This window comes from Haliaeetus albicilla, chromosome 6, assembly GCF_947461875.1.
Source record: "Haliaeetus albicilla chromosome 6, bHalAlb1.1, whole genome shotgun sequence".
NCBI lineage: Eukaryota > Metazoa > Chordata > Aves > Accipitriformes > Accipitridae > Haliaeetus > Haliaeetus albicilla.
The window spans coordinates 47,029,565-47,054,788 of record NC_091488.1 but is presented as its reverse complement, the minus strand read 5'-3'; the positions used below and the strand labels follow the sequence as shown (position 1 = coordinate 47,054,788).

Below are 25,224 nucleotides of genomic sequence, written 5' to 3'. Positions count from 1 at the left end.
CCACAGACCCAGGCGAAGCCCCCGGGCCCCCTCAGAAATGGCGGCGGGGCCGCCTCCCTCCTCACGGGGCCCGCCCTCCTTCCCGCCCGCCGCCGCCTCCCGGGCGCCTCCTCCGGAGCCGAAGCGCGGGGCGGCGGGGCCGGCGCGGCCGGCTGCGCGTCAGAGCGCCGGGCCATGGCGCAGCACAGCACCCTGCTCCACCTGCTCGCCGGAGGGTGAGTGGCCCCGAGCGGGACGGGGACGGGGGGCCGAGGCTTCGCTGGGCCTCGCTGTCTTCCCGCTGCCGGGCCGGGGTCTCCCTCCCGGCTCGGCCTCGCCGCGGCCCGCCACCGTGAGGAGCGAGGCCTGCGGCGGCCTGCCCCGCTGCAGCCGGCGGAGAGGAGAGCCTGCCTTGCCCCGCGCCAGCCCCGTAACCCTCAGCCGCCCCTTCAGTGCGGTGCCGGCTTCCAGCGGAGGGGCAGCGGCGTGGCCCGGCCGGGGTGAACGTGTGGCTCTGCGGTTTGGGAAGAAGGGGAGTCGGGGGGGGCTTGGCCTGGCGTGTCACCCAGCCTGAGCTTACCGGGGGCGGGGGGGCAAGGGAAGCGGGGTGCTGAACGGGGGAATGAGGGGCACGGCCGGGTCTCCGCAGGCATCCTTGTCTTCGGGAGGGCAGGCAGCCCTCCGTCGTCCCGTGGCGGAGGTTCCCTGCCTGTCTTCTCTGGCTTTGGGGGAGGCAGGTGTTTGGGGAGTGGGTCCCGGCAGTGCCTCTGAATTCGCAGCGAGACCCTTGAGGGAGTCCTTTCTCGCCTGGCGTTTCACCCTTCCTCTCTTTAAGAAACACTGAAGTCTCAAAACGACAAGCTTTAAGTTTATGATGTCCTAAAGCAGAAGATGTTGTGGTCCTCCGGCCCTCGCTGCGTAACTGCAGGACTCCCTTGCCCAGACAGCCACCGAATCCCTTTCAGAATTCCACCAGCCTGTTGGAGTCCGTGTGACAGTGAGGTCTGCGGTATAGCGTGTGCAATAAAGCACATCATTTACTTGCTCTTAATTAGTAAATTTCCAGCTTGCTGCGGCTAATGCAGTTGATGTGCTATGTTGATCTTTGCCTATACGTAGTTGGCCCTCTCTGTTCCCAGTGTTATTTTGTATATGTTATTCTCTTTTATTAATTTATCCTTTGAACTATATGGTCACTGCATCTTAGCCCTTCTTAATATACTTCTTCACATTTCTTAGCTTTCTTCTTAAGCTTTTCCTCATCCTCATTTTCTGCTTTGGTTCCTGAAAACCTGTGAGAGTTCGGCTAGTGACAGGAGTGTCGCTAGTGGGAGCTTTGTCAGTCTGTACCCTGTCCTTGCCCATTAAGCAATAATCCTTGAATTACAATTAATTAAAACCCAAGAGATGAATAAGAAGTTCAGGTTATTCCTGCAGTATATAGTTAATATTACTGTTTTACCTAATGAAGCAGGTCTCATTGATGAAGGAACAGTTGTTCACTTTATCTTCTAGTACGAGAACTGGGGACCATCAAATGAAACTTGCGAGAGGTTTGTTCAAAACTAACGCAGGAACACAGCTCTTAACACAGTGTGCAGTTAAACTGAGGGACTCGTGGCAACAGGATATTAGAGGGTAAAAGCTTTTTATGCGTCCAGCAAGCATTTTAAAAAGATTAATGAAAAAGAATGTATTGAAGGCTCTTAAATGCAATGCAGTGTTTCTGGCTGAGGAAATCCCTGAGATGAAAATTGCAGGAAGCTGGGAGAGTGTTTTGGAGAGGAGTATTTCTCCTGATCTTCTGTAGGGGATCTTTATTTGCCTGTGTCCTAGGCAGAATCCTGGTTTAACTGCAGGTGAACAGCATTGCTATCCTTAAATGAAGATCTTTGAGCCATCTCAACTTTTGGTTAGCCTAAGTAAGGGCTAAAATGTGAATTACCAGTAAACCTCGTCACCTCTGTGCATGTTCTCATACCCTTTTCAGATCACTGAAAAAATGTTAATGCTGGTTTTTTTATTTCTCTCAGCTAATCCTCTTTTTTGGCCACCTCAAACTTTCCAGTTTTCCTTTTAGAATGTGAAAGCAAGGTCTATAGGCAAGTACTCTTTTCTAAGGTAAAATTACCTGCCTTCTTCAATTAGCTCTTTTTGCCACTGCTTTGCTCTGGGAGTACATGTTGTACTGGTTGTCAGCTGCTGCTCTTCATCAGATTTTGCAGGAATTGCTTTTGTTCATGCTCCTAGAGTAATGAATGACTTCAGGGCTTTGGTTTCGTTAAACTGGTCTCTTTAAGCCCAGCGTAAGGACCCTTGGTGACTGCTCAGTTCCATGGTTTTTTTCATTATTTGCCAGTCGTTGCAGCTTTGCTCAGTACTGTGTCAATCTTTGTCACCCATGAATTTTATCAAGAGTAAGGTATTGCCTCGTGTCTGTTGGTGGAAAAACTGAAAATTTTTAGGTCTAGTCTAGAAGTGATTTTCCTAAACTCTTGCTGGACTGCTGCTGCTTGATTCTTTACTGACAACTGGTTTCAGGGCAGGGAAAGACTGGGGCTGGTATTTTTTTTCTTCTTTTTGAGATTTTATGGTCTGATTTCAATCCATCTCTAGCATCTGTGCTACAGACAGAGCGCTAAGGCTCTAAGTATGTTTTTGTGAGATATCAAGCTCACTTTTTGCAAAACTGAGGTATGTTACATCTTTGTAGTTGCTTTTGTGAATCCAGCTTTTGTTTGGTAAGTTCCATAAAAAACCCCAACAATATAGCCCCCATCCACTCCCAACATTGATTGGTACAAAGTGCCATTTAAGTCTATAGTGATCTGACTCCGTAATTCTCTTCTGGCATGAATCTCAGGTCATATAACCGTGTAACCTTAGCAGCATGAATTATTACAAACACACTTTTTTTTTAGTCCTGGTAGACATTAGAACTCTTCTAGGCTAGTATATTTCCCCAGTCCCCTAACATTTCTTAAGCATTTAAATGTGTAGGTATGAAGTCTCCTTAATCGGCTATTTTTAATATCCATGGCCATGAGGGGTTTGTGCCTGCTGATTTTAAAATGTTTGTTCTGACTGGATTTTGTTCAATTTTGCCTTCATTAGTATTGGACTGAAAAATAGTTAATCTCTGTGACGAGAGTATGTAATTTTCTATTTCTCCTGAAACAGAAGAGTTTTGGAGACCTATGCCTTTCATACATTGTGAGCAGCTGTACCATAATGTAGCACATGGTAAGACATCATAGTTGAGATTTCTTCTGGTTTTGAACAACTGATACACCTTATTTCCTTAGCTTTGTTTAGTCAATGTTTTCTGCTCCCTGAAAAATCTTCCTTAGTCTCACCATTGAGCCGTAGTGGCTCAGAAGTCCCCCTTCACCTTGGACTCTCTTACTGCTGATTAAATGACCACCATGCTAAGGAGTAACAATTTCGTTAACTCTTATTATTGCTTTTAAAATTCTTCTCTATTATCTATACATATCAGTAGCTTGAGGAACTTGAACTCAGGAAAATCTTGTATGTACTGGAGATGTGGGTTCAAATTCATATCCTGACCGTGCTCAGGTAGGGACTTCTTGAAGAAATGAGATACTATGAAAACATTACATAAAGTTGTGCCTCCTTATGCACTGTTAGAGAGAAAAAATCTTGAGGATACCAAGCAATTGCTTTTCTAAATGTTGTCCTGTTGTAGTGTTTGCTCAGCTTTTAGATAAGAAGTTGGAACTGCTCTATTCAGACTTCTTAGACATCTGTCACCACTGCATTCAATCTTCTGCACTGGAAACTACACTTCTGGTCAAGAAGACAATGGGCCTGTAAGTCTGGAGCCCGTATCAGGCAAATTAGTAGAAACTACGGTAAAGAGCAAGACTGTTGGTCCCCTGAATGAATACGGTCTATGTTGGAAGAATCAACGTGGCTTTTGTAAAAGGAGGCCCTGCCTCATGCAACTCCTGGATCGATGCGTAGGCTGTCTTGATCAGCTTGTTCATCCAGAGAACCTGATCCAGGACATTTACGGCTTTGCTTTGTGTTGTCTTCTGAGCCCGAGCTAAGTTCTTTGGTCATGTTCCACCTAATCCCAGACTCCCACTGCTCATCATATCTCCTGAGGGAAAATGCCTCTGATCAGCTGCTCTGCAAGTCATCACCACTGTGCAAATCTGCAAAGGGCTTGACAAAGAGCATAAGTGTAATGGGGTAGCGTAACTAGTTCCTAGTTGCTGGTATCGTTAGCTGCGTAACCTTCTAGCTGCCAGATCTTCCAACTCTTGGACTTCATTGCAATAGGCATCCAGGTGTCTCTCTTCCCCCCCCCCCCCCCAAACCTGCAGGCAATAATAAATGAAGCCCTAGGAGCAAAGGCTGTGAGAGCAATATATGTGTACACTGAGCTGTACAGACTTCTTCAAAATAATTCTTCAGAACTCTAGCCATTTGCTTTCCTGTACCGTCAGATGTAATTCTGTTGATATACTTGATTCTTCCCTGATATCTTGTAGTTCTTTGGCTGGCTTTTCTTTCTTTGGAGCAGAGTGAGCTTTTTTTCAGCCTCCATCTCTTGTGAAACAAAGCGAGTTTGGCTGTAGCAGATATGAACAACTGCTTGTTCATCAAAGCCTCTTGCATGGCTGTTCCATGCAAATTCATCTCAAAACAGTCTTTCAGGTACTGAGCATCCTCTAGAAGAACAGAGTTGTCAGTCAAAGGATCTGAAGGGGCAGGAGCTGAGAACTGAACGTGTCGGTTCTGACTTGTCCCTGAGTGGCAGAAAGGGAAAAAGGAGATACATGTCCTTTCAGCATTACTGAGGTGTGACTACAATGATTGATGGTGATGGTTCATGAGTTCCAAAAATAGCTTCTGTCTGCTGAAGGTCAGGGTCCTCTTTCATTAAGCAAGTCAGGCTGGGGGTGAGCCTGGCTGTTGTCAGAAAATAAAGATCTCGCTTACAGGGCCTTGCAAACGTGGGGCTGAATGGGTTATGGGTCGAAGACACCAGCAGGCTGAGGGGTGGGAGAGGTCCGTGCTGCCCCTCTCTGAGCCAGTGCTGCTGTGGGGAGGTGTGAGGCACGGGGCCTGGTGATCTCAGCAGAAGGCATTGCAGCGAGGTTGGGCAGCAGAAGTGTTTGCTCTGGGAAATTCTGAATGCAAAGATCAGCAGCTTTGAGCTGAGGGACTGCTGAGCCCCTATGGACTTGGGACTGTTTGTCTTAAATACTGAGTGAGGTTTCAGAGTGAGGCTGCCAGGAGATGTCCCAAGCTAAGCCCTTATTGCGTTAATCAGTGTCAGAGCCAGGAGGTCATGTGTGACGCAGGCTGGGGGACCCAACCTCCTCTCCTAGAGGGGAGAGGTTGTGGACGAGCAGGGTCAGAATTATTGCCCTCTTCCTGCACAGGGGTCATTCTTACATGTCCTGTTATGCCCTAGATGTGGTGGCACAGCTGGAGCCATCCTGACCTGTCCCCTGGAAGTGGTGAAGACGCGTCTACAGTCATCCCAGCTGACACTGCGACCTCTGTGCCTCTCGGAGATACATCTGCCAGGAATGAGTGTGAGGCTGATGAACCCCAGCTCACCATCTCCTGGAGTGCTCAAGTTGCTGAGGTGAGTAGGATAGGACGGTGTGCATGTTAGCACCAGGAAGGTGAAGGTTTGGTCATCGGGGGTGGGGGGGGGAGGCAGGAGAGATGGAAGCAGCATTTGAGGTGAGGCTCTGGAAAGTGCAAGTACGGTAGGAAGTCTTGTCAGAGCGCAGGTACATCTACTTCTCACAGTTGATCTGTGCTTTGAACTCTGAGTCTGCAAGGCAGCTTTTAGGACTATGAGAAATTTCTCAGCTAGTGGTTTGATCAGACCCAGAGTGATGGTGTCAGCAAGAATAGGAAGAAATGACTGAAGGGGAGAGGAGAAGTGGTTGGAGAGAAAATGGGGCAGAAAAAGCATAACACGGGAGGTGAGGAGAGGGTGCTACAAGAAGTACTGAAGAACAAAAAAGCAGAAGGAACAAGAAAGCCCCCACTTAGTTATTTTGCTGATTTCTCTGTTCATTTCCTCCTGTAGGGACATCCTTGAGAAGGAAGGCATGAGATCCCTGTTCCGAGGTCTGGGTCCAAACCTTGTTGGGGTTGCTCCTTCCCGGTGAGTACTGGTCCCTGAGGATAGCTCATGCTGTACTCTTTTTAAAGGACCTCCATGACAGCTATTGCTCCACATTCTGAAAGCAGTCTGGGCCTTGTGCTCATTGTGCCACTGGACCCCTTCACACAGACATTTTCTGGACCTTGTGATCATAGTTGTAAGATAAGGTGATTGCTGTGGGCCTAGTATAAATGGTATCTGATGTCACATTAGACCAGCCTATGCTGGCAGTAAGAAAAGTTGGACTGAGACCCCACAGCAGTGCTGTCTCTGCTTCTCACAGGTGAGCTGTAACCTCTTTTGTATTTCTTTCCAACAGGGCTATATATTTTGCTGCCTATTCTGGTGTTAAGGAGAGGCTCAATGCTGTCCTTGTACCGGAGTCCAAGAAAGTACACATGCTATCAGCAGCCTGTGCAGGTGAGCCTCTTCTGTCTCAAATCAGAGCCAAGGGGTCCTTCTGTCTGTAAGTGTAAACGGGTTTCATTCCTTCTCCATTGCTGCTTCCATCAGTCCTGCTGTCTCTCTTCTGAAATTTTCTCCCTCCATATCTGGAGCAGTGAGTTCCTTGGGTAACCAAAACGTTTTCTCGCTCTTCGTTCTTCTTAGGCTCATCTCTTCCAAGTCATGGATCTAGTCTTTATCCCATCAGGAAAAGAGGTCTATTCAGCTGTGGGAGGCAGAAGGCAGTGTGTAATTTAGACCACTCACAGAATCATTTCTCTTGATACATCCCAGTTCTCTTAACAAAATCTTCCACTCTTGCAAGTTTAGCCCATTGTTTCCTGCGTTTGTGTAACACCAGGGCCTGTAGTGGGGTTATGTTGGAGGCAGAGGAGCTAATTACCACCAGACAAAGGCTGGAATGGGGGAGGACGAGAATCAAATAGTCTGCCCTAAATGTCTCTTCTCCCAAGGTCATTCTAAAACTGCAAATGCCTGCAGCTTGCCAAGCAGAATTCAGACAGCTGATAGATAGCACCTCCTCACAAACTGTCAGCGTGATCCTGGTGCTCATGGCTATCTTCCTCTTCTATTCTCCAGGCATTACCTCTGCCACACTCACAAACCCTATCTGGTTAGTGAAAACCAGGATGCAGCTGGAAGCCAGGTAAGGCCAGCTAGCAATGCAGAACCACTCTGTGTCAAATCGGGACTGGTTTGGGGGTGGGGTTGGGTAGGGGTCTGTGACTTGCCATCAGAACATAGGTCTTCAAGGCATGCTGGGGAAGAGTCATACAGTTGTGGTCCCAGCAGCATTTTAGGTCAGTGGAACAGTATGCTGTTTCAATCCTCCCTCCTCTTTACAGGGTGAAGGGGGAGATGGCCAGCAATGCTGTCCAGTGTGCCATGCGTGTGTACCGCACTGAAGGCCTTCGTGGATTTTACCGTGGTATCACTGCCTCCTATGCTGGAGTGTCAGAGACCATCATACACTTTGTCATCTATGAAGCACTGAAACAGGAGCTGAGAAACAGCCATCGTTCCCTTTCACCACCGCTCACACTTTCACCAAACAGCCATGATTTCTTTGGCCTAATGGGAGCTGCTGCTGTCTCCAAAACATGTGCTTCATGCATTGCATATCCACACGGTGAGTGGGTCCACTCTCCTTCCCTCTGTTCCCCTCGATGGGAGATGCCATGCCTGTAGGATCAATCTGCTAATATTACTTTCCTTTCTCTCTCCAGAGGTCATTCGGACACGGTTGCGAGAAGAAGGGTCACGATACCGTTCCTTTATACAGACTCTGCAGCTTGTGGTCCATGAAGAGGGACCCTTGGCTTTATACCGAGGGCTCCTGGCTCACTTGATCCGCCAGATCCCAAACACAGCCATCATGATGGCTACCTATGAACTCATCGTACATTTGGCCTCTTCCACCTTGTAAGCACACTAGCACCTGGCTTAAGGCTGCTGTAAAGATTCAGGGACCTCATGGTCCTGAGACAGTCTTTTTCCATGCTTCAAGAGGTGGTGCTTTTCATCACATATCAGAAGTGGGTCAGGCATAGAATTCTCAGGACATAAGACTATTTTGTGCCAAGTTTTTGGCTCCAATGTGCACAGTGTAGCCTTTCTTCTTTTTGGACACTTGAATTATGCTGGTGCTTTGAGATGTCAGGGCACTGGTTTGACAGTGCCTGCTGTAAGTTCCCTGTGTGAAACAAGGGCATGGAACTTACTGGGAAGGAGACAAAGGAGAAAGCATAAGAGTATCTAAGACAGCCTCAGCATGTTCACTTCTTTTTTAGACCCAGTAACAACCATACATGGGCACAGTTGGACACAAAGGCAGGCTAGAGCTGAGACATCTGAGAGAACTGCAGCAAGCAGAGATCTTGTGCTGAGACCTTTCTTGCCCTCCGAGGGGCTCTTCCACTCACCTGCTGTGCTACCTTCCTACCCTTAAGGAGGATTTCTCAGCCTTGGCTGCCAGCAAATGTCCTATTGCAGAATCTTCCTGTGGCTCTTTAACATGTTGCAGCCACTCTTTTTGTCTTGCAGGGTCTGAGTAATCAGACCAAGTAGATGAAGGGAAGGAGCACAACTTGCTATGAAGCACTGTCCTAACAACTCATGCTGCTGGGCTCATAGCCATGCTTTGCTAATACCTGTTGTGTTTCTATGACCCCCATTCCCACCAAAGAGAGGAGGATACCTCCTTCCCTCAGAAGTGCTGGGGCTGTTCTGCTGCAAGCTGGAACCCCTGGTGTGAAAAATACTCTTTTTTTTTATGCTGGTAAAGAAAGTGGATCAGGTGAAAAGATGGATGAAGCTGAGGATTTGGCCTGTTTATATTGATGATACACCAAGTGTATGGAAAGAGCCTTGGTTTTTTTTCTGTAATCAAGAATTCAGTTTGCTGCATGTGTTTGTTACACTTGCCTGTGACAGGCTGGTATGCTTTCTGTTCCTCTGTGGGTTCCTAGCCCAGTGTCCTGGGGATGGCTACATTGTGTTTACAAAGAGTATTTTGACTCTCAGAAAGGCTGGGGTAGGGTGTGGGGTGATGTGTTTTTCTTGTTCCAACACATATACTAAAAAATGTAACCCTTCCCCGAGATAAGGCAGTCATTTCAGTAAATACATGCTCTGGATAATCTCCAGTCTCTCAGTAGAGGCTACACTGACTGTTTCCTTCCCTGCTTGTGGTGAAAAACTGCAGAAGCCCTGAGCATTTTATTTGAAATCCATTTATTTTAAAATCCACTTTGTTTCCTCGTCCTTCTTACCTTCATTCATTTAGTTTAGGAGTATCGACAATTTTACAAAGCGACACAAGCTGCAGTGGGGGTTTTTTGCATGAAACGAGAATAAACCTCAAACGACAACATTGAAAAAATATACAATATATATATATAATATCTGGGGCAGGGTTGTGAGAGACCCCACTCTGAGCCCTATGGCTGGCTCCTCCTTCCAAATTTCTGTTCTTTCCAAGCCCCTCCTTCCTCGTCATGGTTTGAACTGTGCCACTGTCATGTGCAAGTGCCCTAACACATGTTTCTAGAGAGCCAGATGGGGGGTCAATAACGTGGGGAATGTCCACAATGAGAATGGCAGAAGATGAAGGAACATGGGAGGCAGAAATGACAAATGAGGGAGGAGCGCATGTGTACACGGTGGGGGGAAGGAAGAAGTTAAAAGTAAGACACCTCCTCCTTCCAGCCATATGTTTTGGGGGAATCCATTGGACTGGTGTTTTAAAGCTCCTAGTAGCGGTGAGAGCCGTCACTTTTGCCGATGATGTGTCGGTCATCCATGTCATTGCTGTCCGGGGAGTCGGGCGTCTCCGAGTCGGTGCTGTCATCTTCGTCCTCCATCCCCTCGCTAGCTCTGCCCTCGCCACTTTCTGCTGCCCTGTCCTGGCAGCTCTGGTAGGACTGGGGAGGTGAGAGATGGGGTGAGGGGAAGGATCTGGCACCCCGGCTGCCCACCCAGCCCCAGCCGCTGTGGCTGCTCCTCACCTCCATGGGGTTGACTATGATGGTGAGGGCCGAGTCATCCCAGAACATGTCACTCTCTTTGCCTCCGGTGCTTGCGTGCTCCCCTTCAGCAGCCCCAGGGACCTCTTGCCCCACTCCCCGCCGGTGCAGGGAGTGGATGCGCAGGATGCCGAGGATCACCATGAGCGCCAGGAAGCCCACGCACACCACAATGATGACGGTGGCAGCGCTGGGGACCACTTTGGAGAAAGAAAATGAGAAGGTGTGGTTAGAGCCTGCCACAGAAATGGGCATTTCCAACCTGACCTGTGGGAAGTGGGGTTCCTGGGCAGCGCTTGGGTTTTTGGTCTAGGCAGGAATGCGTCCTGACTTTTCCGCTCCCCTGGGCACAGGCAGGTCCTGCCTTCAGCTGCTGTATCTTTGCTGGAGGCCTGCCTGGTTTTCCAGGATGCCTGGGTCCAGGCGTGCTCCGATGTCAGCCTGGTCTGTAGACTCTGCACATCTTTGGTTTACAGAGGTCGCTGGAATATTGTTGCGCAGCAGCCATTTGTATCCCCCTCTTAGGAGGGAGAAATGTGGGCTGGGGAGAGCCTCTAAGGGCACAAGGATGATTTTCCCAGGGTGTGATTTCTATGCAAGCAGTAGAGAAAGAAGGAAGCCAAAAGAAGTCTGGTTTGCATATGGGGCAGAGGTGAGGGCTGTGATGGCCTTCTAATTAGTGCCACAGCCAAAGCCTGGCTTCTCCACAGGAGAAAACTTGAAATTCATCTAAGACCCTCAGCCCAACTCCCACTCCTTTGCTCTAGGCCTGTAGGCTGAGCCTGGACTCCCCAGATAACCTCCTTCCCTGCAAAATCTATCTGGGCCCTCCGTGGATTTGTTCTGGGTGGTTCTGTACAGCAGGGACAACTTTTCCTTTGCTGCTGCCATCAGGCAGAGCTGGGAAAGGGACCGGCAAAGTCTGGGGTTTGGTGGTCTCCCAGCACATCCGTAGGCTGTCCCTGCGGTGGCTCAGGACCGGCTGCAGGACTGGACCAGCTGGGGATCAGCTGCTGCAGGAAGCTGCAGCAAAAGCTAGCACCAAAGGTGCTTTCCATGTTCCCTACAACGGGACAAAAAAATCAACGCAGGCTCTTCTGTAACAGTCCTAGAGCTCTCACAGCCTAGGAGGAGCCAGCTGGACTGCGGTCACACTTGTGGCACAGGGCTGCCAGCGCAAACCAACAAATCTAATCTCTAGTCTGGTTTTCAAGCTTCTCTCTCCTCCGTTTTGGGGGGCAAGAATGCTCCTCTTGTCTGCGTGGTGCTGTCTCCTACATTTTTCTGCCTTGCTGACCACCACCTAGTCCCATCTCTTTTTTTTTTTTTTTTTAGATCAGTGGCAGTCTTGATTCTCTTGTTTCTCTCATGCTCTTGAAACTTCTTTCTGAAATTACATTACCCCCAAGCCCGCACAGCACCTTTGCAAGGTGCACAAATTAAATGGTACCAGCTTACGGTTGTTCTTTTTAAACCTTCTCAGGTGTAGATTTCAGGCTGCCTCTATGTCAAGAAAACAACACAGCAAAAGAGGAGGATTGTTGCGCCAAGCTCTCAAACACAGTTTGACACAGACTGCAGTCCATTTGCTAATGATGAGTAGGACAGGACAGTATAACGAGAACTCGGTAACATGGGTATAGGGAGCCTGAAAGGAATCCTCTGCTATAGGTTCTACCAGGATATCATAAAATCAGCATCCTGACCGAAAGGAATAAACCCAGAAGATAGTGTTACTTACTTGGGTTGTTAGGGCCGCTTGCCAAACTGTGCCCAGACAGCTCTGGGGGTAAATGATGGCCACGGTGCATGAACTGCTGGGAGCTCAGAATATGGTTAGGATGAGCAGCTCGGTTCATGTTGTGGAGGACATTCACCTGCAGAAAGAGCAAAGCGAGAGAGACTCAGCCCTGTGTTCAAGGTATATTCTACATATTGTGTGCATTCCCGTCCACCATGTCCTCTTCATGCATGTAGAAGCACCTATGTGTGCATGTATTTATCTCGTACCTCAACAGTAAACTCATTGCTGGAGTAGCGTCCGTTCATCTCAGTGCAGGACAGGTGAAACTTCCTTTCATAAAGAGCAGCCCCGTGGTTGATGTGGTATGAGACCTGGCGCAGTATTTCCTCGTAAACTGCAATGCTCTCCACACCTGAGACAAGAAGAGACATTGGCGTGGGGTGAGGAAGCTCCTGCTTCAAAGTCATCTGGCGTCATAACCCCGTAGCAACTAGGAGCTATAGAGGAATCCAAGGCAATGCTGGGTTCATTAATTTTAGGAAGGGAGCAGAGATGGAGCTGGCTGCAAAGGACATGATGAAATCCCTGCTTGCATTGCTAGAACAAATGGAAGGGATGGAAGGATCAAGAGCAGCAGCCCTGTTAAGTTCTGGAGAGTACAACAGTGTTGTACCAGTCCACCACCTGTCGAGTGTGCTGTCCCCCAGCCACGTCACGCAAAATGCTGCTGGCTCCCGACAACACCAAACCCCACGGAGTAAGTCAGGAGGAGCGATACGAGCCTGGGTGAGAGCTCAGACACCATGCCCTAGTACTGCGGGCTGGAGGAGGACTCACCTCCCCAGGGAAATGGCCTGGGACTTCCAAAAGCCGGGAGTTCAACAAACGGTTACACCTCAGAGTCTCACAAAGTACACCAACACATCTCTAACAGCAGGTTAAGTGCTTCTCCCAGCGATGCCTGACAGGCCGCGGGCGAGGCGTAATTCGACCGCTGTGGCCAAGGAGAGGACGTACCTGTGATGGTCAGGTAGGCAGAGGTGTTCACAAGCTCCAGGCCCCGCTGCTGCAGCAGTGCCCCGTCCAGGAGCAGATACTCCCTCTCCGGGTCCAAGTCGTCTCCTACCAACGAGATCTCGCAGCCATCCAGGTTGTGCACAATCTCATCTGACATTCGTGTGTCTGTCACTGAGACGTGAACGGAAAGAAGACAGGGCCAGAAAGCCAGACAGCCGTCAGTGAAGGCAGGAGTTACACAGAGTGGTACCCACTTACTTAAAAGCGCTCACATCCTACGTAATGACTTCTCTTTCTCTGGCTAGCGCTGACCTTGAGTAAAATCAGTCAGTCTAATTACTTGTTGGAGGAGTCCCCCTGGTTCTAACGACATTATTTATGTGCATAATAAAGTCACTTTATTTTGGAACAACATGCTATTATCAGACTGGTTCACGATAACACATCTTGGCTGTAAGGACTCTGTTGACAATGACAATGTGCAAATTGGGAACAACACTATCACACGTTCCCAGACCCTGAGTGCTTTTGAAAGCTTTCCCCTGCCTCATGACTGCTGGTTACCATGGCTGAGATCTCATCTTCTTTAAAATGACAACCACATTCCATGACTAACTACTTTCAGCAGCACTAAGACCAACCTGCTCTATGTCAAGAAACTCATCCTTTTACAAGGAAAGGCAAAGCTGCTAAACAGAAAGCTATGAGCAAAAAATCCCATTACCGGAAGAGATATGAAAGAAGTGAAAGGACATGTAGAGCCCAGAGTGCAGAGAAATAATCTGAGGGTGATGGAGAGAAATTGAGGGACATGGTGTCATAGGGTGGTAGGAAACCGACTGGGGAATTCACAGGAGTAAGTGATGCAGGAATAGATGGGAGGGGGTGAGAAATAAGGAAAGCAGGAGAGAAGGAAGCAGGAGGAGGCTGAGTAAGCGCAGGTGTGGAGAGAGTAACAGGCAGGACATCCATCCAGTGCTGGATTCGGTCAGGGGAAATGTAGGTAAAATGTAAAAGGGATTAGGAATGAGCAGCCTGGGAAAGAAGGAGGAGAGGGTGAGGCAAAGGAACGGCGTGGATAGAAAAAGTACAGGGAGGAGCAGAAAGGGATAAGAACCGATTAGCCTACATATTGACAGACAATGGGCCTTGCTTCTGTATTTGTAAACTCTCTCCTATTTCGGGTGTAATGAGGGGCTCTACTTCCTCTGCAGAGCAGCAACTCTTGTAGGGCTTTCCACCTTGTCTTTTAGACCTCGCCCCGTACTCCACTCACCGGTACCATGCCAGTTCTCATCCTTCTTGGCCTCCACCTGGTGAGAAATAGAGCAGGTGATCTGGAGGTTGGGGAACAGGGGGACCCCGTCAGGACCCTCAAAGTCTGATGCAGGATGAGCAAAGTGGGCATTGCCACTCAACAGGATCTGGGGGGCATCAGGCTGTAGCACCACAACGTAACCTTCCACGTCAGGAATAGAGACACAGGACTCTTCACTGAAACACCTGAAGGAGAGCAGTAGAAAGCATCGGTTGGCCCAAGCTTCCACCAGCAGCATTGTAAAAGAACAACTCCTGCCCATTACTGCCAGTGAAGGGAACATCCTTTTTCTGGTAGTCTTCCTAAAGCTTCCCTAGAGCCTGCTGTGCAAGAAAGAGAAGTGTGGTAGGAACGACGTCACTGGGTTTCAGGTGACTTGGTCACATCCACACACCACAGAGGAAATTAAAACCAGGCCACATGCCGGGAACACCATGAGTGAAGGTAGAAGTTCTGCTACCTGCAAAGACCCCAGGACCCAGCATTACAGTATCCATTTGGATACTGGATACTTTAATCCTTCTTTTCAGGAAGACTTGTACCCATTTTGAGACCATCAATTAGAACTAAATCCAAGGTGAGGGAGGGGGCTTTTAGTCAACAGAGAGGTAACCCTCTTGCTGAACTTAGCTGGAGGTGCCGCTTTGTCCACTCACTTGACACTAGTGGTGAGTCTGAGCGGCCGGACTCCAGGGGTAGCGAAGCGCAGTGAATTCATGTAAGCCACGTGCTGGATTGCATGGTTGAAGGTTTCCACATCGTCACCCTCCAAGGTGAGCAGGGACTGAGAGGGGTTCACGTGAACCTACAGGTGGAAGAGAAGAAAATACTCAGGGTTCCTTGGCAAATGCCAAGAGTCCAGGCTAAGCGAGACACCAAGGAGAAAGGTGGGGAGTTGTTTGAGGCGGGGGGAGCAGGCAAAGTCCTGGGAAGCAAGGCTGGGGAGGAGAGTGGAGGAGACCCATGCAAGCTGGGCAGATGGGCGTACCTTCATCCCTTTGCCCAGACTGTCGAAGTCACTGTAATCAAGCCCCTCACGGCAGGCATATAGGCATTCAATAACCTCCCGGCTCTCCAAGCTACCAGGGCGCACAGTGAAGCCAGCCAAGTAACCATGGAAGTAGTGGTGTATCGACAGAGGATCTCCTGAGGGAAACATGGGAGGTGGAGGGTGTGAGAGACATGGCGAGGAAGAGAGCAAAACCAACAAAAGCAACAGTGTGAGGGACAGAGAGATGTTAAGGGAGGTGGAGAGAGACAGAGGGGTGCATGGGGCATGGAAAAGCCAAGACAACAAAAGCAACGTTGTGAGGGACAGACAGATGCTAAGAGAAGTAGAGAGAGACAGAGGGGTGCACGGAACACGGAAAAGAAAGACAACAAGAAGACGGGGGATGCTGAAGTAAGGCGATGACCATTTTTTGAATTCCAGATGGGGGAAAGCGAGAAAAACAGACCAACGGAAAGACTAGGGCAGTGAACGGTGGGTAGCATAGAGAAGTTTCTGCCAAACTGCTGAATGCCAGATGGAAACAATTTCTTGTCCCCTTCTCGCTCTGCTTCCTGTGAGGGCTTTTAAAAGAAACTATACGTTTCATAGATAGTTAGGGATGAGGTGACATCTCCTGATGTCTCTAATGGCTCTTGCGTTCTTCAGAGACCAACTTTAATGATCAGGCATGAGGACTCTTTCTCCACATGAAAAGCATACTGCATCTCTCAAAGCAGGCTGTAGTCCTCCTATCAGCCTTTTCATGCTCCACAGATATCAGGGTATCAGGGACCAATCTGCCAAATAAGGGTTTTCCTCCCAGGATGGTGGGAGGTGGCAGGACAGGACCGGGGTTGCTGTATGAGGAAGGCACCATGCAAGAAGTGACAGTCATGCACGGTGAAGTGGGGAAGGGAACCGCCTTCTTTCTTTTCCCTACCTTGTACACTATCAGTGGAGTTCTCGCTTCCTTTGATTTTCTCTTTGGTTTTCTCCTCTGCAAAAGGAGAACATGCAGAGAAGCAATAAGGCATTCGAAGAGGGTAGTTACAGGGTCAGGCAAGCATCTATACAAGTGCCTCCATGGGCCAGTCCAAAAGAACAGCTCTGGAGTCGTGTGCCAAGCAGTGCACCCTTCAGCCCTGGAGACAGCGCATCACAGGTGGAAGAGGGCAGAGTCCCTCTCAGGAAGGGGACGGGGAGACTGTAGGATGAGTAACCGATACAAGGGAGAAAGTATAGGGTTTGGGTTTTTTTCTCCTTTCCCAATGATACCTATTTGGGGAATTAATTGATCCCCGTTTATGGGACATGGTCCTAGCCATGTTTGCAAAAAGCCAGGTTCTCAACATCCCTTTGAAACTCAGATGGTTCCAGGAGGGTGTCCCAAGCTGACTAATAATTGTTGGTTGCAAAAAGCCAATCGAGAGCACAGAGCTGTGGGAAGATCCCTGACCTGGCAGAAGCAGTACTACAGTAAAGATTTGATCTTGCTAGAAATCTGTGCTGGAGTGAAGGCAAGCAGCAGGCAAATTCCTTTAGTTCGGTCCTGCTTCAGTCTTGCAAGAGAACTGAAAGACCTGGGAAATGCAGCCTTACATCTCCACAGAACGGATTTTAATCTGGTAGTGGCTTAACTGTGTTTCTAACCTGATCTTTGTCCTCCAACCCAATTCCTCTGCTGAACGATTTGTGACTTCTTCATACAGACCCTCAAGACACAGAAATCCCCATCGATACAACCAGAAGCACAAACAGTACTGCCTGCTCTCTGATGAAAAGCTTTGATAGAAACACCAAAGCCTGAACGAGGTACAGAGTTTCAACTCTCCTCTGCCTGAAAGCTGGTTATCCATCGCATATTCTGCTGCTGTTGTCCATGAAGCTGCCAATGACACTTGTCCCTGAGCTATTATTACCATGGCCTGCTGGCTTGGTCCATAAGGAAGGAAGGAGCCACATTGGCTTTGGTGCCAAGGAGGCAAGATGGCAGCAACGTGGTTTGCATCATCTAGTACCAGGTGGTGTTTCTTTCACCTCTTCTGGCTCTCCCTCCACTCCCTTGTCTCCCATATGGGAAGAGCATGGTTCGGGGAGCGGGCGCTCACCGGTCCAGCAGGCTCCAATCATGAGCGAGGGTTCCCGCCGTGGGGGGTGAATGAGGCCGTTGTCGTGGATGAGGGCAGGGTCGTAAGAGACGCCGTCCACGTAGAGCGTGACAGTGGGGAACTCCAGGTTGAGGGCGTAATGGTGCCATTCGTCGTCGCAGACCTAGGGCAGACAGCAGAGGAGGGGATCGGCAAAGGGCAGAAGGAGAAGGGACGTGGGGAAGAGGCAAACGCTTCCTCCCTCACCTGCTCAAGCTTCCAGAGGAATTTCACAGGCCTTGAGCTTTCCAGCAACGGCCAGTAGAGGAAAGCGATCCGGCAGCCGTGCACAGCCAGAGAGTAATGCGAGTAGCCGTCCTCTGCCAGGGACAAGCACAGGGAGTTAGGTATCGCACCTCGGAGCGGTCTCGCTAGCCAGAGCCCCGAAGCACACGCTAGCCTGCACGACTGGCACTCTGCACCGCGTGCTCACAGCGGGCTTGACTGCTCCCAGAGAAAGCGACACCTGAAGAACCTGCCTTCCTAAGGACGGACCCCTGCCCAGGTCCCGCTCTGGAACACAAAGAGATTTCCCCCTGCGGGGACAATCCCTTCTAACTCGCTAGAGGCAGCGGGCAGAAGCGTCCCCAACCCAGGAAAGGCGTCTCACCGCTCTGCACTGTACTGCAGATCACCGTCTCCTCTTCCCGCCTGCCTTTGCTGGGCACCACGGCGTGCTTCATCCATACGGACAGGGTGAAGTGGTCACTCAGCCCCTCGTGGGCGTTCGGCCCGTTCACGACAGGCACCTGGGCAGCCTGGCTGCCATTGAACCAGTAGATGAGGCTGCTGTCCTGGCTGTAGTGCACCGAGAGCCGCGCGGTCCAGTTCGCCGTGGGGCTCGGCACCGGCAGCAGGTCGATCTCTCCTGAGGCAGCACCTATGGAGAAGGGAAGGAGTCAGGAGTGTCAGCACGGGAGAATAAGGAGCCTGAGAACTGGGGAACAGATGAAGAGGGTGCTAGAGGGCTCGTTGTAAGGTCTCAGAGGACAGGGAGAGGAGGAGTTGCCTATAGGTCTTCTCCTAGCTGGAGAAGGATGGTGACTTTTCCATCTGTGCTGAGGGGAGTCCCACAGACTCTGCGTACTGGGGCGATGCACAGAAACCTCCGGCTTCCCAGTGAGGAAAGCACGGGGAGCCCCTTCTAAATACAGGCAGGGTGCCCGCTGCCCCTCGATGCAGCGTGCGATCTAGGCGTCCTCCCTGACCGCAGCCGACGTGAGGAATGTGTCCCCGGCATCCCTGCCGCGTGAGGCGCAGAGCTACCGCTGGGCACCCCTCCAAGGGAAGGGGCAGGGTGCCGTGCCGCAACTGCCCTCGGCCCAGGAAAGAATCAATTCACCGCAGAGTTTGCGTAGCGACTTCTCAGAGTAGTTATCCCGGTCGCAGCCCTTGGCCACGTGGTTCGTCTGCAGCTCCACTGTGGCCTGGATGTTCCACAGGGGCTCGTCGCAAGTCTCCAGGTGAATGCTGGGGAAGAGCGCGAGGCTGCCTGCCCCCGGGGTGTACTCAATCCTCTTGTTCCAGCCTAATGAAGAAGAGTGAAAGGGAGGGGTTAGGTCCTGCCAAGGACCCAAGGCCAGAACGTTTGGCACACACACAAGTGGCATCTATGGACTAGCCCAGAAACAGAGATTTTTTGGCCCTTTCTGTGTTGGAAAGACAACTTTATGCAGCTGGCATCAGTGCAAGGGAAGATTTCCTAGAAGCACAGGGTCCAAATTCTCATCTTCTACAGCTAGTACCAGTGTAGCATCACTCCTTGGATTGTCAGCCTCTCTTATCAGGCAGAGCAGATATTTAGCTGTGTTGATTTCCCCTTAACTCTATGGACTAAGGTGAACCTGTAGGCATACAACACCTCTGGAAAAGCCAAATACGCTCAGGGTGAGTGGCCCCAAAACTGATCTACCTTGAATACAGTCTATGAGCCTTATCAAATACATAGTAGTTCACAGTAATCCAAGGAAAGATTCTTCCAATGTTAGAATTGCCTTTCAGTGGCTTTGCAACAGACTTAGGTGTCTGCTGCATCCCCTTAGGTGGGTGCCAGAACTGAACCCTGTATATGGGCATACAAATTTATACGTGTATATATAAACATTTGCAATAAGTAGGACCGAGTAGTAGTTCAGCAAAAGCAAACGGAAGATGTAACTGTGTTTGGAGGTTTCATACCCTGCCAGCTGGGCTTGCAGGTGGGTTTCACCTGGATTTCCACTTCAGCATCATCAGAAGCCCGCTTCTTTCCACAGTCATAGGCTGTCACTGTGAATTTGTAGAGACGATCTCCACTGTACTGCAGCTTCTCCGTGTTCTCGATGTTCCCTGGTTAGGAAGACAAAGAGATCAAAAGAGAGGAAAGACAGTCTCCTCCAGGATGTTCCTTCTAGAAATCACTCTTATTTTTGATCAGCTACAAAAACAACCAAAAAGGGGTTGAGTTCCCGCCCCCCGGTGCCACTCCGTGACAAGCTATAGCATCCCACAAAATGGCTGCTGCATCTCTGCACCAGGAGAGATAGATCAGCAGTGCTAGAAAATTCATACAGTACAGCTCTGCCAGTAAATGGGACTGGCAGAGAGGGAGCAAAGCAGGAAAGGGGGAGTGACGTGCTCGTGGTAGGTGCGGATTCTTACCGTCATTGTCAATGAGGAAGGGAATATTGGGGGTCAGGATCTCATAGTAGCAGATCTGGCTGTACTGGGGCGAGCAGTCTCCATCAATGGCCTCCACACGCAAGATGCGGTCATACAGCTTTCCCTCAGTCACTGCCACACGATACAACTTTTCCACAAAGACAGGGGCAAACTCATTCACATCGTTTACTCGAACGTGCACCGTGGCCCTGATGCAGAGAGACATCAGAAAGAACGGATCGGCCGATTAGGAGCCGTACACCACCTAAATTTCAGTGGAAGTCACTCCCCTAAAGTGCACCAGTCTGATTTCCAGCCGTCAAAAGCAAGGGCAAAGGAAAGAGACCTTGGTTTCAACGCAGCAATGTTGGCACGCAGGAGGTGGGACAATGGTTTCCCACCCCAGAGAAAGAGCAAAAGAAACGATAAAGTAATCTGGACCTCCTGCCTATATGGAGCAACATAAAACACCACTCTTAGACACAACTGTCAAGCAGCCCTCATTTCTAGTGTGTTCACTCATGTGACTCAGTCAGTGAACATTTCTCTTTGGGTCTTATTAACATGTTGAGCTGTAGTATCAAGGCTAGAGAAAAATACTTCTGGCTGAGGGAAGCGTTCCCACAGCAATTTGCATTTGAGTTTCTCTGACAGATCGCATTTTCTAACATGCAGCAATGATTGCATGGACTTACTTGTGTGATTTCTTGGTATTTGCTCCATCAGGTCCCTCTCCACAGTCGTAAGCCTGGATGGTGAACGTGTGCTCCTTATGTGCTTCACAATCCACTGGTTCCTTGGCCCGGATCAGCCCCTCACCCGTAGCTTTGTCCAGGATCACAGCTTCAAAAGGTACCCCTGCCCCATGGATCCTGAAGCCACAGATTTCACCTGGTAGCCACGAAGGCAGAGAGGAAGCGGAGAAAGAAAAGGGCTGAGGAGAGTGCGTTATGCCCCCTGGCTTCCCTCTCCCATATTTTCTTCCTTACTGACTTACGCTCCCCCTTCTCCCTTATTTTCTTCCTTACTGACTTACGCTCCCCCTTCTCCCTTATTATCACCTCTCATTTCCAGCAGTTTTTGGTTCCCTAAGAGTTCCTCCTGCCCTCTCTCACAGCCATCAATGGTGCAGATTGCTCTCTACTGGAAACTACTCCCACGGCAAGGAGTCCTGACCAGCATCAAGAAAGATCAGAGGTTACGAGGCTCAAGCTAGATTTATTAGTGCTACACAGCCACGGTACTGAGGGAGCACCTTGTTTCTCCTCTGCATCCCTCAGGGAGGCAAAACAGGCCACATATTGCAGATAGACAGCCAAAGCGTGAAGATCCATGATGTCTCATCCACCCACACACGCAGGATGTGCACCGTACTGCAGGGAACTGCAGAGAGGGTCACCCGAATCCTGGAGTTCAGCTCACAGGGACCACTTTTCCTCTCCCAAAGCTGAGGGAGGATGCGCGAGGAAGCTCCAGGCACGGCCCAAGCAAGCACCGGGAATACAACCCTCGGAAAGCCTCATCCGTAGTTTCAGGGATTTGTGCTTACTGTGAGGGGATGTCGCACTGCCAACGAAGTGTGCCCGACCAGCTCTCTCCAGCGCTCACAGACACAGAGCTGTGCATGTGATCTTTGGAAATAGCAGAACTGCGTCAAAAAGTAGCTGGCTCCACCCTCAATTTCTCTCCCTAAGGGAAACAGCTCACAGCATCCTAAATCAAGCTGTGCCCCGACTGCCTCCAGACTTCACTGGGGACCTCCTCCGGAACAAGGTTTGGAGGTGATCGTTTCCTGGAGAGAGCTAGAATCCAGCACAGGGATGAATGTCACCCTGCCTCTGCCTCTTCCGAAGTCTCTCCCTGCCTCCCACCCTTCCCAGAGCTGTCACCCACCTACCTGCATAGCGCAGTGGAGCATCTTTGTCCAGTGCAAATAGCGGTGGGTTGAGCAGGACTGTGTTGTCATTCTCCATGACGATGCCCTGATACTCGGCTTCAATCCAGGGTTTGTGCTTGTTTGCTGAGGTGGATTTGGGGTAAAGGAGGGAGCACAGGAACGTGTTAGCCGCCAATGACAGATTCAGTAGGAAAGGAGCAGAATATCATCCAGTAGCAGGTAACAACCACCCCTCCCCACCTCCCTCTCTGGAAATAAAGAAGTCTAAAACAGGCTGGGAGGAAGAAGTTCTCTTTCTTTAGTTCTACTCTACATGGCTCTTGGGAGACCTCGTCAGGAACAATGTGTTCCTTCCGGCCTCCTCATTACTATCTTACAAGAAATATGCGGAGAGGCATCTGGGTGCCCAGGAAAGCTGGAGCGGTTAAAAAAAATTGAAATCAAGAGGCAGAAGTAGCCTGATCCTGGAGACAGATTCCAAATGCTAAATCCTTTAGCTCACTCAAGCCATAATTACAGGATCCAGGATACATCTTCCCTTGGGGTGTCCCCAGGGGACAAGTCTTGCACGCGGCCATTATCACTTACACCTCCCATCCTCTGGACTAAGGGCCCTGATCTACACACGCCTACCCAGGTACGCTGTCAGTCAGTCACCCTACGTGTAGAATAACCTCCTCTGAGAGTCCCTTGCTCCTTCCTTCCCCACTCCATGGCGAGCACCATATTCCCTTGGCCCCTCCTTGCTAATCCCGGTGGCTGGAGCCCAGCCAGGCTTGGCATGGAGGCAGCAGCCAGCAGGAGGCTCTGAAAAATGTCACAGGCCCAGAAATAGCAAATTAATCTTTATCACACAGGCTCCGGGGCAGGGAAAGGGAGAAATAAAGGGTTGGGGGGGGAGGGAAGGGGAGGGGAGAGGAGGGGAGAGAGGAGAAAAATCATTGCAAATTAAAAACCCCTCCCCCATGCCCACTCCCTGCCAAATGGGCCTCAGAGATTATATTCCATGGCCTAGTTACAACCCCCCATTCCCAGATAATCCCCCACTCTCCCACCCCCTGGAGACCAAGATTTATTACAGCCCAGTGATACTTTGAGCACAGCATGGCTCAGAGCTGGTGGGGAGCAGGACACCGAGCCTTTCCCCTCAAGGGCACTACTTCCAGTATGTGAATTCATCCCCTGCAGCACAGCATCCTCTGAAACCACACCGGCATGGCGTGATGTGTTGACTCAAAAGGGCCCGTATCCCTTACAACCAGCCGCTCCCGCAAATCGGGGCCGGGGGACGCTGCCGGAGCCGGGCGGTGGGCCAGCAGACAGGGCGACAGGTCAGGGTGGGGACGCATCAGCGGGGCAGAGTGGGCAGACCCAGCCTGGCGTAGCGGCAAAGAGCGTGGGTTGGCATTTCTCCCTCACCGTATTGATTAAGATTATAAAGCATTGCGTAGGAAATCCAGGGAAGCAGCCGCCCTGCTCAGTATGCAGGTGGAATCCTCCCTGTGTGCAAGTGCCCACGTTTCACCCCACCCCTCTGTTGCCCCCACTGGATTCCACCCTGCGGACGGCTCTTGTCCACGCGCCGCGCCACGCCACCGAGGTGGGAATCCATAGCTACAAATGCCAAATGTGCCCTGTTGCTGGGGTAACAAGCTGGTGGCAGAGAGATAAATCCTTTGCTGCATCCACCTGCAACTTGGGAATCACCAATCTGATTTCTCGGGAAACGAGTTCCTGGAGATTAGAAAAACATTTTTGGAATATTTTTAGGATACAGACTCCCACCATCTTCAAGAAAGCTCCTGTAAATCTAAAATAATTTGCCAAAGGCGGGGGGTGGGGTGGGGTAGATGTTTCAGAGTGTAAATTCACAAAGGAGAGAGAAAACCCAGAGCGTAAGGGGCCTTGCCTCGCCACCGGGCCCCTTGGCACCACAGCAGTACGAATAAATGCCCCTGCCAATGTCAGCGTACACAGAGCTCCGCGTTGCACCCGCCCTGTAGCCCTACCTCTGCCGAAGCACGGAAGGCACCCTAAGGTGTCACATTCCCTGATGACCCCCGAGTCCCTCGCATGTTTTCAGATTCTCCCACCCTGTCAGATTATTGACGCACTGGCTCCCCTCGGACAAATGTCTCACGCCTGTCTCTACAGCCACAGATCTAGAAACCCACATCCTTCTCCATCGCTCTACGTGGCCAAAGAACATCTGCATTCAGAACGTTAACAGCTATAGCGTTAGGGGCTTGGGGGTTTTTTTTACACATTTGGCACATAAAATACTGTTTTATGTAAGCAACCTGCAGAGTTAACACATAACCGTACAATAATTCCTACTGATGGATTGTAGACGGATGAAGTAGAATTGGAAGATGGAGATAGGGGATGTGTTTTGGAGACCACAGGGGTCTGTGGAGAAGCAACACATTCTCTCCCAGCGGGCTAAGGAAGGGAAGGAAAGCTAAAGCCACCCAGCGATAACTGAAACAAAAGCAAGACAAGCGGGTGGAAAAGGGGGAAACGCGAGGGGAATGCCAGAAGGAGAGAACGGAGAGGAAACCGGTGGCGGGAGACGGATGGAGAAAGTAGGGAGAGGGGCTGGGATGAGGACGCCCGAAGGGGCAGAGGGAGCCGGAGCCGCCGGGGGCCGCGGACGAAAAACGTGCCAGGCGAAGGCGACGGGCAGCGCGGAGCCGCATCCGCGGGGGCGGATGGATGAACGGCGGCTCAACGTGCCCCGACCACCACCACCACCCCCCCACCCCGCCCGGCCGCGGGACGCCACCCGGGACGGCACCGGCGGGTCTCCACCGCTCACCTTTGTTGGAGGCTCCGCCGGGCAGCGCGGCGCAGAGGCAGAGGAGAGGCAGGAGGACGGCGGCCGACCGAGGGTCGCCCATCGCGGCGGGTCCCGGCCCACCGGGGGGGGCTACTGGAGAGCGGCGGGCCCGGCCCTGCCCACGCTCCCGCTCCCACTCGCGGCGCGGTCCCTCCGCCAGCCCGGCTCCGCTCCACGCCCGGCCCCGCCCCGCCACTGCAGCATGACGTCACGGGCGGGGGTCGGCAGCCGGTGGGAGGGGCCGCCGCGCCAGGTGCTGCGGGGGGGGGGGGGGGGGGGGGGCACAGGGGCCGGGTTCCTTCTGGCTGCGAGCCGGGCAGGGCACGGAGCTGGGGGGGGGGGGGCTTCCAAACCGGTGCTCGGCATTTCGCCCCGGGAAGCATCCTCGCGGCTTGTTGGGGGGGCGGGAGGAGCAGGCTGGGGATGGGGGGGGTGAAGAAGATGGCGGGGGGGGGGGGGGGCGAGGGGCTGCAGACCGCGACCGGAGCCCGCCGCCCATCCGC

At 51.1% G+C, this 25,224-nt stretch overlaps 2 protein-coding genes across 3 annotated transcripts; one reads left to right on the top strand and one right to left on the bottom strand.

Annotated features, from left to right (window-relative positions):
- Positions 1-96: 96 nt before the first annotated feature.
- Positions 97-9,257, top strand: LOC104318985 (solute carrier family 25 member 33). 2 transcript variants are annotated; one of them, XM_069786033.1, is made up of 7 exons: positions 97-215; positions 5,429-5,605; positions 6,062-6,139; positions 6,459-6,559; positions 7,184-7,250; positions 7,450-7,733; positions 7,831-9,257. In XM_069786033.1, exons 1-7 carry the CDS (start codon positions 175-177, stop codon positions 8,028-8,030), a joined length of 948 nt encoding a protein of 315 aa, XP_069642134.1. In that variant the 5' UTR covers positions 97-174; the 3' UTR covers positions 8,031-9,257. The 2 variants fall into 2 exon arrangements, with proteins under 2 accessions (XP_069642134.1, XP_069642135.1); XM_069786034.1 differs by lacking the exon at positions 97-215 and adding an exon at positions 845-981.
- A 63-nt stretch (positions 9,258-9,320) lies between these two features.
- CLSTN3 (calsyntenin 3) lies at positions 9,321-24,940 on the bottom strand. Its single transcript, XM_069786032.1, is given in 19 exon segments — positions 9,321-10,026; positions 10,111-10,328; positions 11,870-12,005; positions 12,139-12,284; positions 12,890-13,060; positions 14,166-14,392; positions 14,864-15,012; positions 15,196-15,353; positions 16,139-16,195; positions 17,307-17,469; positions 17,553-17,665; positions 17,956-18,225; positions 18,688-18,873; positions 19,524-19,673; positions 19,986-20,194; positions 20,681-20,876; positions 21,883-22,005; positions 24,701-24,860; positions 24,863-24,940. Coding segments are annotated over 19 exon segments (3,066 nt in total). The 5' UTR covers positions 24,926-24,940; the 3' UTR covers positions 9,321-9,855.
- Positions 24,941-25,224: the final 284 nt, after the last annotated feature.